A 13,777-nucleotide genomic window follows, 5' to 3' on the forward strand; every position below is an offset into this window, starting at 1 on the left:
GGCCGCAGGAAAATGTTAAAAGGGCTGCAAGGGCCAAGAATTATTAAGGGTATCCTTAAATTTTTAACCAATTATGTTAATAAAATGGATTAGATCTAATAAAAATAAGGTTATAAAATATGGGCGAAATCTTTTTGTTAAAAACTTGATTTAATACAAAAGTAATGAGGTATTTTACTCCTGTTAACTAAAATATTGGATCGCTAGATTCTGCGATTCTCTTTAGAGTCTATACTTCCTGCATAGAAATCGTTTATCAAACCACACATTGTGACAAAAGAACCACACTGTTTATGGGTAGGCCAGTTGGCTGGGTTATCTGGCTCGTAAAACTCTCAAAACCCAAGCATTTATGATAAACCCGCTTGATTTAACACTCTATCCTCCACACTAGCTCAAGAATTTCCAAACTTCTCTTGTTTTTAGTTAAAAACAGAAAAGATTGGAACTCATTCTTTGTTCCCTAATCTAAGGTGTAGGTTTAATACTTGTAACAAAATCCAGCCGATAAAAGAACGAGTGATACAAGTGAGGAGAACAGATAACTAGTGCGATAAGTGAAGCAAGGCGATGAAACCACCTGTTACCTTCAAAGAGCTAAGATCCCAGATGAACGGAGCTGGGATGGCAATGTGCCCCGGTATCCTGGAATGTCTAATTTGTGTAGAGTTTAGCTCCTCATTCCCTCTATCTTTCTTACAGTCCCATCCTGTGCGCCGGGAATGTTAAGTATAATAAAATAAAAAATAAAAATAACAGTTTAAAGGCACACAACACGCTAATTGGAAGTTAATCAATGTTAGCTGTCCAAGTTTCTCTAAACACTAATGAATCCTGTGACTAACGATCTGGTGGACCCCATCTAAACCTGTCCGTATTGTCTACCAACACTTGTGTGTCTGTCTGTAGTCGCTTGTCCAGGCTTTTCCTTGCTTTTTTTTTTTCTTTCTTTCTTTTATACTACTTACGTTTATACTGCACAGTGTTTCCGCAAGATATAATGCTCCGTTTTATGCTAATTAAAGAGCCCATGTAAACATCGCATAAATCTTTTTTCGCCACTTATATGTACCACGTTATCTACATTTAACAACCATTCTTTGCTAAATTTTTAAATCACAACTTTTAGCTAGTCATTTATTCTTTCGAATTGTAGAATTTTGCTCTTTTGAGAAGCTTTTTACAGCTCAATGTCCGGAAATGGACAGTTTTTTTGTCTTTAACGAGAAGCTACTGGCGTATATAACCTCAAATAACTGACTGCTTTAAAAATAATAACCTGAAAAGACCAACTCAAAAATAATTTTATTTTCTTTAAAACTGAAGAAAGACGGGGAAATATTAAAGTCTCTAACCAGCACTATTTAATACAAAAACGAGTAACCGTACAATAAATTAGTTACAGTTAATGATTCTAATAATTACTTTAATACCTAATTAACACTTGTTGTACATATTTAACAAATGGAGATAAACAGGATTTATTATTATTATTTTTAATTATTCTGGAGCAGTTAAATACATTCCTTTATATTCATGGCTAACTACATAATGGGTTTACTGAGTGGTAAATTGTGACTAGATTTACTAATTAATAAGCGCATGCGTAGTTTTATTTCATTTGCTTTTTTTATTATTTATGCCTGAATCACTTTTTTGAGAAAATGTTTACACATAATGTAATTACTATGAGGTTTGCATGAAAAAACAAAAAAAAAGCAATATTAACAATGATAGGGAGGGGATTAGCTATGAGGTTAGCATACTGGACTCCCACGCGGAGGTCCCGGGTTTGAATCCAGCTGCTGACCCTTAGATTTTTTCTTCCTAGGAGCTTCTTACAGCTCACTGTCCGGTGATGGACAGTGTTGTCTGTAACGAGAGAACACTGTCCGGAGGCCGGCAGTGCACTGGAAAAAGCTCCGGGCGCCAATAACCTTAGATGTTGACGCGCCTTAAATCACAAAAAAAAAAAAATTAATGATTTTTGGGGAATATCGAGGTGCGGTCTTAAATAAAAACAACTTTTTTGCTTTATACCAACGTTTCGGTAATTTTTTATTACCTCCTTCAGGGTATTATAAAAAAAAGTTTGTGTAGTTTAATGCAGAGCTACTCAGATATAATATTAATAATATCAACAGATATAATATTAATAATATCAACAGATATAATATTAATAATATCAACAGATATAATATTAATAATATCAACAGATATAATATTAATAATATCAACAGATATAATATTAATAATATCAACAGATATAACATTAATAATATCAACAGATATAATATTAATAATATCAACAGATATAATATTAATAATATCAACAGATATAATATTAATAATATCAACAGATATAATATTAATAATATCAACAGATATAATATTAATAATATCAACAGATATTATATATAAACAGGAAATTTGAATTAAAATTATTTTCGGTTGGACAACTATGTTACATGGACGAAATGTGTACAAGTGTTAATTAGGTATTAAAGTAATTATTAGAATCATTAACTGTAACTAATTTATTGTACGGTTACTCGCTTTTGTATTAAATTCGTTAATTAAAAATTAATTAAAGTATTAAAATCGTTAGAGACTTTAATATCTCTGCGTCTTTCTTCTCGATCATTCCAGTTTTAAAGGAAATAAAACAAAATAAAAATAAGAAAAAATGCAGTAAAACTGTATACTTATTTATGAAATCATTCTACAAAGTGATTCATTATAGGTAAACAGATTCTGCAGCGTAATGCAAGGTTTGTTCAAAATTTTTTTTGGTAAACCTTATTATCATAAATTGTGAGTCGTAATCATTAATTATTACTCACAATGATTCACAAAATAATGCAGATAGTCATTAAACACACACACATACAAAAGAAGAGCCATTAATTTTATTTGATATTAAAATTTAAAATATGCAAAACTAAAAACGGTTGCAGCGTGTTTACATGACTTTCAAACTGGTGAATAATAATAATAATAATAATACAAAATTACCAAACTCGGAATTTAAAAAAAAATATCTAATTCATCCCATCTCAAAATGCTCTAATTTTAAAATAATAAATGTTATGGTAGGAGCCGAATTCTTAAAAAAAAGCACTAGAAAATTGAACAAATCTATTCTGCATAATGGTAGCTCTAGTGGTGACGTTTTCTTCATACTCGGAATCTATTTAGCACTAACTTCAATCAGTATTATTCTAGAGACGGAACCAAACACTATATTGAATTGATACATTAGTGTAGAAAGAAGCTAAACATTCTCATAAAAATGCCCTTAATTTGTTAAAAGTATACTTTGTGACACATTTTGTAAATTATTGCCAGGAAAAACAAGATATTTTCCTTATTGTACATTATTAATAGTCACCTTATCAGTATTGACGAATAAAATAAATAATTGATGCATTGAATGTCTCATTCATTTTTTGGAAAGATTAACTGTACACTGAAAAACAAGTCAACATGCTAAAGAATGTTAAAAAATGTTAAAGGTATAAGTTATAAAAAGATGACGTTTTATTTTCAATTACCATTCAAGAATTATTCAAAATTTCCATATTTATGTCAAAAAGAATCATTACGTAATATTTAATGAAACTTTTAAATAAAATGTCTAATGAAATAAAATTGTTAACTATCATGACTGAATACGTTTTCTTTTAATAGAATTACTCCGTAATGCATAATAAAACTTATTTTTAAAATATCAAACTTATTTTGCGTATGAAAATGTTAATTTTGTTGGCGAATCTTACGACCGACATTAATCTAAAACGAAAGTTATAAACGAAATTGAGTGTTATGAGTGAACATCGTTTAACACCGCATTGCCAGTGCTCGAACTTAGACAGTTATTGCCATTGTGGAGTCATATTGACTCCATAATTTATTTTTATCTTGATTTCAATTTTAATAATAAAATTTGCATTAAAGGATGATAAAGAATAGGAATTAAGAACTAAAAAAACAAATTTTGTCCACAAATCGGCTTTAACATTTCACGCAGAAGAAATTAACTTCAACTTAGGATCGCAGTAATTTCTAGAATCCTGATTGACTGCCTTCTGATTAGGGACTTTTTCATTTTTTTTAATTACATTCACTATTTTTTCAATTACAGTACGCTGTTGACACGGATCGGAAATTACCCAATTCGCTACAAGTTTTTGCTGCAATTCGGACAGAAAATCAATTCTAGAAAGAGGCGCTTTTTTTGTGCCTTGATACTTTCTATGAAAATTATGTAAATTTATCAAATAAGCATTTAGGCAATAATCTGGAGTCAAGTTAATAACAGAAAATCTACTTATATTACCAATCGGAAGTCGAAATGACCCCGATATATTTACGTGTAATGCCAATCTGGAGTCAAAATGACTCCTATGATTCAAGTAAACTAATCCGCAAAAAGAAACTAAGAATTCCACGGTCTTCAGCTCGTGTCTATCAAATAGTGAGAGAGTGGGGATAGCATATCTAAGAGCATTTTGGGATAGCTATGTGATGTTGGGAAACAGAGACCATTTCTTTTTTTGGGGGGGGGGGGAGTCAAATTGACTTCGGATTGGCTATGCAGTGTTAAGCAAAGTTGCTAGAGCTAAGAGTAACACTCAATAAAAGTGGAAATTTATCTATTATTGCAATAAAGCAGTACTCCGAGTTGAGAGATTATTATAGCAAAATGGTCGTTTGGTTACTTGGTTCCAAGATCTTTTAGCTATCCCATATAAATTGAGTTCAATGAATTTTGGAGTTCCTTGATTAGATAGAGTCCAAAATTCCGCGCAAAAGGTCAGGTGTTGTAAATTACCACTATTTAGCAAGAAGAAGGGTAAATATATTTCGTTTGAGGGTAAAGATGATGTGTATTTAGTTTTTAAAATATTAATCGTAATACGTAATTTGTTGTAGCCAAGGAACTGAAGAGTAAAGATGAGACTGGAGAGAGCGGTCAGCGACTTCAGGAACAGTTTGTTTGGAGAGAATAGCAGTGTCGTCAGCGAAGGCAAAAATGGTGGTAAGTTGGCAGTGTAGAGAAGTGGAACTTAAAGATTCGCTAGCGTTACTCCTATATCTATGAGATGAATAGAACATTCACAAGTAACTAAGAATATTTAGAATCAATTTGTTAAGATTTCTGAATGAGGATGGTCTATGCTGGGTAGAAGAGTTTTCTATTTCTAAATATACTCTTCGTGCCATATTCAGCACTAAAGCTTTCAACATTCACAAGAATCAGCCGGAGCAACATTTTTTATGAGCTCGAGAGCTATTGCTATGGTCTCTACTGTGCGTTAAGTCTGCAGGATATCCGACTACGAACTCCAAAATTCGAACTGATATCAAGAACAGTTTTGATAGTGTAGTACCTCACCCGTAGAAGAAGGAGGAGTAGGACAGTAAAGAAGACTAATGAGTAGTTAAAAGGAGATGGCTGATCTTTGTTTTGGGTTTACGGTATTCTTACATACTGCAGATAATTGCCATAGCAGTACGTAATTTTTAATATTTAATTAAAATTATCACAATGAAGTAGGTTATCAGTAGTCTCGTCTTTTCGTCAGTTTTTTTATTTTAATTCCTGATAAGAATAAACTAAATGCAGTCGCAGATTAGATCTAATAATAAATTGAAGTATTTTTTACATACTTATACTTATACAATTGATACGCTACTTGTACTGTAATCCACACTGTAAACACATCTTATTGGTAGGGTACGGTAGGGCAGGTTTATCGTCTAGTATTTTGTTGACATTTAACTTTAATTCGCCATTACGAGCACCAATCAAAAGATGCTGCTGCTTTTCATAAGACTTTTAGGCATTTACGAGGAAAGTATAGCTTAAATAAATGTGAACTTAGTATTAGGGCAGAGGTTCTCAACCTGGGGTGCGCAAAAAAAAGTTATTATGGCGGAAGATATAAAAATTATACAGATATATTATTAATGAGAAAGAAATTATATAATAAATGATTCCTACAACTTAATTACAAAATTATTATAATAAAACTGAATAACATATAAATTGACAAGAATTTAAGTACTCATTCGATACTGCAGTATTTTTTTTAAAAGTAAATATATTTGTATATCAAAAATTATTAAATGATTTCTTGAAAATGTAAAAATTGCGAAAAAATGCTGCTTTAGTTTTGACTAATATTACACATGGCCCGCATATAATTTACTTCTCCTTTATTAACGCTTTGCTGTTTCAATTTACGACCCCTGCAATAGTTATTGGTTTGAAATGTTTACCTATTCATAGATGATTTTTTTTAATAGGAACATATCGTATGTATATGTTCTTTACAAGACACATTATATTCAGATTGTTTTGCTGTTAATTTAAAGTTACAATACGTAAAATCAAGAATACGATTATTTATTATATACATATATATAATATATATATATATATATATATACAGGGTGACCAGAGTTATATGCTCCACCCACTTTTTTTTTAACGGCGGGAAATTTCGAAAAAATAAAAAACACGTATTTAATCATTTTTAGTCTAGTTTATTTTCAGTTATTGACCCATTTTTTTAAACCCCTGTATCTCGAGATACAGCATCCAACTTTTGTTTTTCAAATGGAACGTTATATTTTTTGTTGCATATTTTTATAGTATTTGAGCTTCTAAAAAAAACAAAAAAAAATATTGAAATCGGTTAAGTTTTTCAAAAGTTATGGTGGTTTAAAATATGAAAAACAAATTTCAGTTTACTGTCAAAATTACGTCATTTTTTTAAAAAAAAATCCGTTCAAAATGGGCACCATCAACGGATAGGCAAGCCAAAACTCTGGGCTCCCACGCTTTGCTTGTAGTAGCACTTATGGTGGCGAAGTCATGATCTGGGCAGGCTAGAGTTATTCGACGTTCAGGTTGTTTTTTCTACAAAACGTTTAGTGTGGAGTTTTAGGAAATCAACTAATCGGCCCATACTTCTACAGAGAGAACTTAACTGGTGAAAGGTATCCAACTTTTTTTTAAGAGACATTTTGCCAGTTCTGCTTGAAGATGTTCATCTACAACGTCGGCTAGATATGTATTTTCACCAAGATGGTTGCCCGGCACATAATGCGAGAGTGGTTCGAGGTTTCCGGGACCGAAATTTCCATGAAAAGTGCTTAAGGACTCATTGTCCCATCCAATGGCCACCTCGATCTCTGGACTTAACCCCAATGAAGTTTCAGATCATCGATTGAAGCCACGGGAATAAGGATACTTTACACTTTATTTTTTAGGTATCCCCACAAAAAAATAGCCCATTGGAGCCCAGAGTTTTGGCTTGCCTATCCGTTGATTGTGCCCAGTTTGAACAGATTCTTTAAAAAAAATAACGTAATTTTGACAATAAACTGAAATTTGTTTTTCATATTTTAAATTACCATAACTTTTGAAAAACCTAACTGATTTCAAAAAATTTTTGCTTTGTTTTTTTTAGAAGCTCAAATACTCTAAAAATATGCAACAAAAAATATAACGTTCCATTTGAAAAACAAAAGTTGGATGCTGTATCTCGAGATACAGGGGTTTAAAACAATGGGTCAATCACTGAAAATAAACTAGACTAAAAATGATTAAATACGTGTTTTTTATTTTTTCGAAATTTCCCGCCGTTAAAAAAAAAAGTGGGTGGAGCATATAACTTTGGTCACCCTGTATGTTAGGGGTACACTAATGAAAAAAGATTGGGAACCGCTGTATTAGGGTATTGTAAGGATGCCTGGAGTAAAAATGGAGCATAGAATGGCAATATTCAAAGTTGTAAAATAGCAAAAACAAAAAAATTTGTAGTAATAATTTATTAAATAAGAAGAAATATTAGAGTTTATTCATAAGAATTTATATAAAGTCCCAAGTGCTTAACGTGGCGCCAGTTCATCGTCAGAGTCGTAGAAAACGGTGAGAAATACGCAGTCTTTACTAGTTAAACAGAAATTGTGAATTCCCCAAGGCCTAAGCGTAAAAATATGTAAATAAATAAAATATTTTATTATAAGTTTTCAACTACAAACAAAAAAATGATTATAATAAGATCTCAATTAAAATGCTTATCAATATCGAACAGATAACGAAATACAAAGCGAGCAATTCTGTACATTATCGAATTGATTTTGGTGATTTTTTTTGTCTTTAAAAATTGTTTGTCCGCAGTCTTTAACTTCCAAAGAGGATAATAAATATCTGTAGAATGAAACAAACAGAATGCCAATAAAAAATAAAATTATAGTCATTATTTTTATCTATTAAAATATTTCATTACTAGGAAGTTAATAAAATTATTCTGGGAGTAAAAAAATGTTAATAATAATAAAATGAAACTGCATGATTCTAATATTACGAATAAATTGAGAAGTTTTAGAAATAAAGAGATTTTTTGTTTTTCTTACCTTTATTAACTGATTGATTTATTATATATTCCTTTATTAGTATTTATTTCTTGTTTAATTGCAAAGAAAACTATAAAAATATTTAACACTTGTGTTATTTTATTGGCGGATTGTGAATCTGTTTAATGTAATTATAATTAAATGTTTCTCTTTACTTATAAATTAATCGTTATTTAATAAGATAATGGTTAAAGTAAGAAAAACAAAAAAAATGAATTGAAATGACTCTTTAAAATGTCTTTTGTTTTCTTAATTAATTTTTACAGCTTGTTTTAAAGTTTTATAGCTTTTTATGAATGATTAGTAATTTATTATCTGATGGCGCTTATAATGTACACACATAAACAGTTGAAGAATGAAACATCACTCTGACAATCATAATGATGAAAGAAACTTTAGAGGATGAAGTGGTCTTAGAAATAGATAAATGGAATAATTTTGAGCTTAAAATTCTACCATGAATTCCTTTGTGAATTGAACGTAACTTAGAATTTAATTAAGTTTTATAGTTTCTTTGCAATTTATAGTGAGCAATTTTGGACAGCTGATCACTTGAGGCACGTTATAATAGTTGCAGTAGGAACTGATAAACGAACTTCAATGTACTATAGCGTAAAAATGGTGCCGAAATAATCTCAATAATTTGCAAAAAGTGGATACTCTTACAATTTTACTTTTATTGATAATGTTTTTTGTTAAGCCTGCAAAAAATTTACAATTTACAAGGGTCGTTTGAAAAGTGCGTGCAAAAATAAAAACTACTTAATTTTTTGGGGTAAACCTTTTTTATTTTTCAACATAGTCTCCTTTTAGGCTTATACACTTCGTCCAACGCTGCTCTAGTTTGTTGATCCCTTCCGAATAATAGGATTTGTCCAAGTCTGAAAAATAGCCATTCGTTTCTGCAATCACCTCCTCGTTTGAATAAAATCTTTATCCCGCCAGCCATTTCTTCATATTGGGGAACAAATAGTAGTCCGAGGGAGCCAAGTCTGGAGAATAGGGGGGATGTGAAACGAGTTGGAACCCTATTTCCATTAATTTTGCGACCACAACTGCTGAGGTGTGAGCTGGTGCGTTGTCGTGATGGAAAAGGACTTTTTTGTGGGCCAATCGTGGGCGTTTTTCTTGCAGCTCGGTTTTCAAACGGTCCAATAACGATGAATAATATGCACCTGTAATAGTTTTACCCTTTTCCAGATAGTCGATGAGGATTATTCCTTGCGAATCCCAAAAGACAGTCGCCATAATCTTTCCGGCCGAAGGAACGGTCTTCTCCTTTTTTTGGCGCAGATTCCCCCTTGGTAACCCATTGTTTAGATTGTTCTTTGGTCTCAGGAGTGTAGTGATGTATCCATGTTTCATCCACAGTGACGAAACGACGCTTTAAAGTCCTGCGGATTCTTCTGGAACAGCTGCAAACCGTCCTTGCAACACTTCACACGATTTCGTTTTTGGTCAAGCGTGAGCAATCGCGGCACCCATCTTTCGGATAGCTTTGTCATGTCCAAATGTTGATGCAAAATATTATGTACCCGTTCATTCGAGATGCCCACAGCACTAGCAATCTCACGCACCTTCACTCTTCTGTCATCCATCACCATATCATGGATTTTATCAATGATTTCTGGAGTAGTAACCTCAATAGGGCGTCCAGAACGTTCAGCGTCACTTGTACCCATATGGCCACTACGAAAATTTTGAAACCACTTATAAACTGTTCTAATCGAAGGTGCAGAGTAACCATAATGTTTATCAAGCTTCTCTTTAGTCTCCTGAGGCGTTTTGCCTTTCATAAATAGTGTTTAATCAACACGCGAAATTCTTTTTCGTCCATTTTTTGAAAATCACTCGACTTCCTCGATTCAAACGAATGCCAAACACAAAGAAATAGACCGATCTGGCTGAAACTTGGTGTGTGTTCTTCCAAGAGATGCTACTAACTAAACATAACCTCGATACGCGCCAGTGGTGCTATCTCTCTGACTTTGCACGGACTTTTCAAACGACCTTCGTATTTAGCTAAAAGTGTAAAGATACCTCGAAAAAACTTCTGAAGTCTGTTATTAGTTCTACCGCTGAGAAAATACATCTAAAAATCTCAAATTAAAAAAAAAACTACTTCGCGTAAAAATGAATTTTTACTCGTATTGCACAAATTACTAGCCAAGTTTTATTGGAGTCATTAAGACCTTACATATAATATATCCAAAACCAGAGAAACTTTTTCTGTTAAGTTAAATTTCGCTTAACTAATTTATTTTTTGTAATTAAAACTTTTAACTATACTTTTAACGTACCTAAACACAAGTTTAAACGGCAAAACATTTCACACTATGAAATGGCATTTAAAAGCTGCACTTAAATGCATAGAAATAAATTAAATAATGTTTTTAAAGATAAATCGTTAAAAAAATCGTTAAAAAATTGATAAAAACGCATAAGTGAATTCTCAAAACTATTTGACGCATGTTGTGTTATAAACTTTACTTATTGTAAACATCAACGATAGATCAAAAACTGTATACAAAATTTGACTTTCAAATTTTAAGATATTCATTCAACTTATTTTTAACACTTTGAAACTTTTTTTGGGTGGGTTCGGAGAGTTAACTCGTAAAATTGTATATTCTACGAATGAGAGTTTCATTGACCTAAAACTAGTTGGTGGATTCTAATAAAATTGAAAAATTAGTCAAGGGAGGATCTTTATTTTTAGAAGATTTCGCAGAGGTGGATTTAAGAAGTCTGGCTGTGAAGTTTTCAGTGTTTAGTTTCTGAATTTCGAATAATAATTATAAAAACTATTTAAAACTATTAAAATTTATTATTTCATTTGATTAACTCGTTCATTGAGCTTAAGTGCGATTATTGCAGCTTAAATTTCGGGATTTGTTTTAAACCGAAATCCAGTTTTTGACTACAAAAAAAAAAGAAGGAAGAAGTGCATTTTAAAATAGTCTGCACTTCTGTCGTAGAACGTACTTTGATATTAGGTTTCGATGAGAGAATATTTTAGCAGAAGTGAACCGGCTAAGGGTGTAGAATTCAAAATTACAAATACTTATAACAGTTTTTTTCCCCCAAATTCAAAGAAAATGTAGTAATATTAAGGACTTGACAAAGAAAAATAACAATTTTGACAAATCGGCAAATGATAAAAAAAACCTTTGTCACGCAGAATCAGTTTATATTTTATTAATCATAAAAAATGTATTATTTTAAATTTTTAATTCATCGGGAATTCCCGAGAATTTATTATATCGTAAAATCTGATAAGTAATGACAATTGTTTACTTAGCAAAATATTGATAATGTGTGTTCGTGTCTAAATTGTTGGCAAGTAATTTTAGTCAGCTAATGTTTACTTAAATTGAGGAAATACGCACTCTTTCAGGTAGAGAAGGGAATGATTGTGTATCTTCTTCGGTTTAAATGGATATAGCACAAGAATTAATAATAGTAAAAGGACCCCGATATATGGCATGCAATAAAAAGTTTATTGACTATCAAAAAAAAAAAATTAAAAATAAAATAAATACCTGCGTCATAAGTCTATCAGCGCCAGTGCCTTCTTCATCTTTAAAAGTGATGTCCTGATTATAATTTGGTACAAGATCTTTAAATCTTGGATCATCCCTTTTAATACGTCCTTCAGTTAGTCCACTAGCACCTAGCGTATTTTCAGATACATTCGGCACATGTTGTTTAAATACTAGAGGTGTTAGTTTTGCATGTGAGCCTCTACGTCTTGAGGCGCCTCTGCCAGGGCCGCAAGCTTCAACAATAATTGTTCTAGTAAAACAATCAATTAATATTAGGAATATTGTAGCTACGTATAGCCACGATCTCCTGCGGCCATTTATTCTTTTCCTCATAACGGCCGTTGATGGCGCTATAGTGCCCGCTAAATAGTCGCCCTAACATAACATTGGATTTTTAAAGAAAAAATATAAACTATAACCTCTTCTCAAGAACATGTAATTTCTAGATTATATCATGACATTTTTTTTTTTGTTTTATATTTTTTTATTTATTTATTTATTTTTATTTTTTTTTTTAAAAAAATAAACGGCGATGTCACACACGCACAACCCACCGCACGTACACTACTTCTCCGAGTATGACACTACTTCTCCGAGTATGATACTAAATTCTCCGAGAGCAGGACGAGATTGTGCACACACCGGAAGAAGAACACGGGACCAATGTTCAGCGACCTTAACGTCAACAGTTCTCACTGCTTACTCTTCTACAGACCGACACACCACTCGAGAACATCCCCACTCTACACTGTATCAAATCTACTCCTACCACCTCTTCACTCTACCCCTCCAACTATTTTTTTTTTCCTTACACCCCCTCCAACCCCTTGTTAGCCAAATTCTCACCCCTAAATGACACCTCCCCTATTTCAATCATCAATTTTTTTTTGCTTTTGTTTTTCGTTCAGGAGTTTTTCTATAAATAAAAAAAGGATAAAAAAGAACCTTTATAATAATTGCAAGACCCTAAATTCATTTCCCTTCAAGTAAAAAATTCATTCACAATGCACCTACAACTTCACGGCCACATTAACTGCCGTAATTTCAGAATAATTTGACCCAACAACAGAAATAACAAAAAAATATACTATAATATTTTATTTTGCAACCAAAATGCAAGATTAGCTAGAAATTATGTTCTTAAATGATAAAGAGGCGCTTAATTTAGGGAACTTTGAACTTGTAAGTCTATTGTGTTTTGTTTTTAATAGCAAAAAATGAGTTTTTTATAAGAATGGTGCAAGTATACCAGAGATTAGTTGCAATAAACTTTTCATTGTGGTCAAGTTATGCAAAAATAAAGTTGAGTATTGCTGTTAACAAAAACGAGACAACAAACTTGTGATGAAGATCAGATCCAACAGTGGACTGTCTGACTAAGTCCAAAAAAGCCATTGATGTGATCAAAAAAGCAGAATAAATGGGCTGATTAAGAGAAAAATCAATCCTTCAAGTTATTGGTGAGAAGAGCATACTTCAGTGCTAAGAGATCTCCAATTTTGGAGTTCTACAATTAGGCAATTAACCAAATTTTTTTAAAAACTAAATGTTTTGGCGTGAAACATTTCTTACATTAAAACTGTCCGGTAGGACAGTTGTATAAGGGTTGATCGTCAAAAACTGCACGAAAAAGCATAACGTTGAAAAACACCCAACTTTGACAATTTTTTTCTCTTTTTCTATAAAAGATATAAATTCCCAAATTTTCTTTAAAATAAAGGGCAAACCCTCCTTTATAACTGTAATTTTTTTTGCAACAACCCAGATCTAATCGGTTTCGAGAAAAAAGTTGCTAAAAATGA

General features: G+C 31.9%; 1 protein-coding gene across 1 annotated transcript in view; it reads right to left on the reverse strand.

Annotated features, from left to right (window-relative positions):
• hh (hedgehog signaling protein) overlaps window positions 1-13,018 on the reverse strand; it is a 99,199-nt gene extending 86,181 nt beyond the window's left edge. The window contains exon 1 of the mRNA XM_074129375.1: window positions 11,973-13,018. Within this exon, the coding sequence (XP_073985476.1) occupies window positions 11,973-12,308 (336 nt within the window). The 5' untranslated portion in view covers window positions 12,309-13,018. The remainder of the gene's footprint in view (window positions 1-11,972) is intronic.
• Window positions 13,019-13,777: the final 759 nt, after the last annotated feature.

Source organism: Rhodnius prolixus, unplaced genomic scaffold (genome assembly GCF_049639745.1).
Source record: "Rhodnius prolixus isolate KJV_2025 unplaced genomic scaffold, Rpr scaffold_9, whole genome shotgun sequence".
Classification (NCBI taxonomy): Eukaryota; Metazoa; Arthropoda; class Insecta; order Hemiptera; family Reduviidae; genus Rhodnius; species Rhodnius prolixus.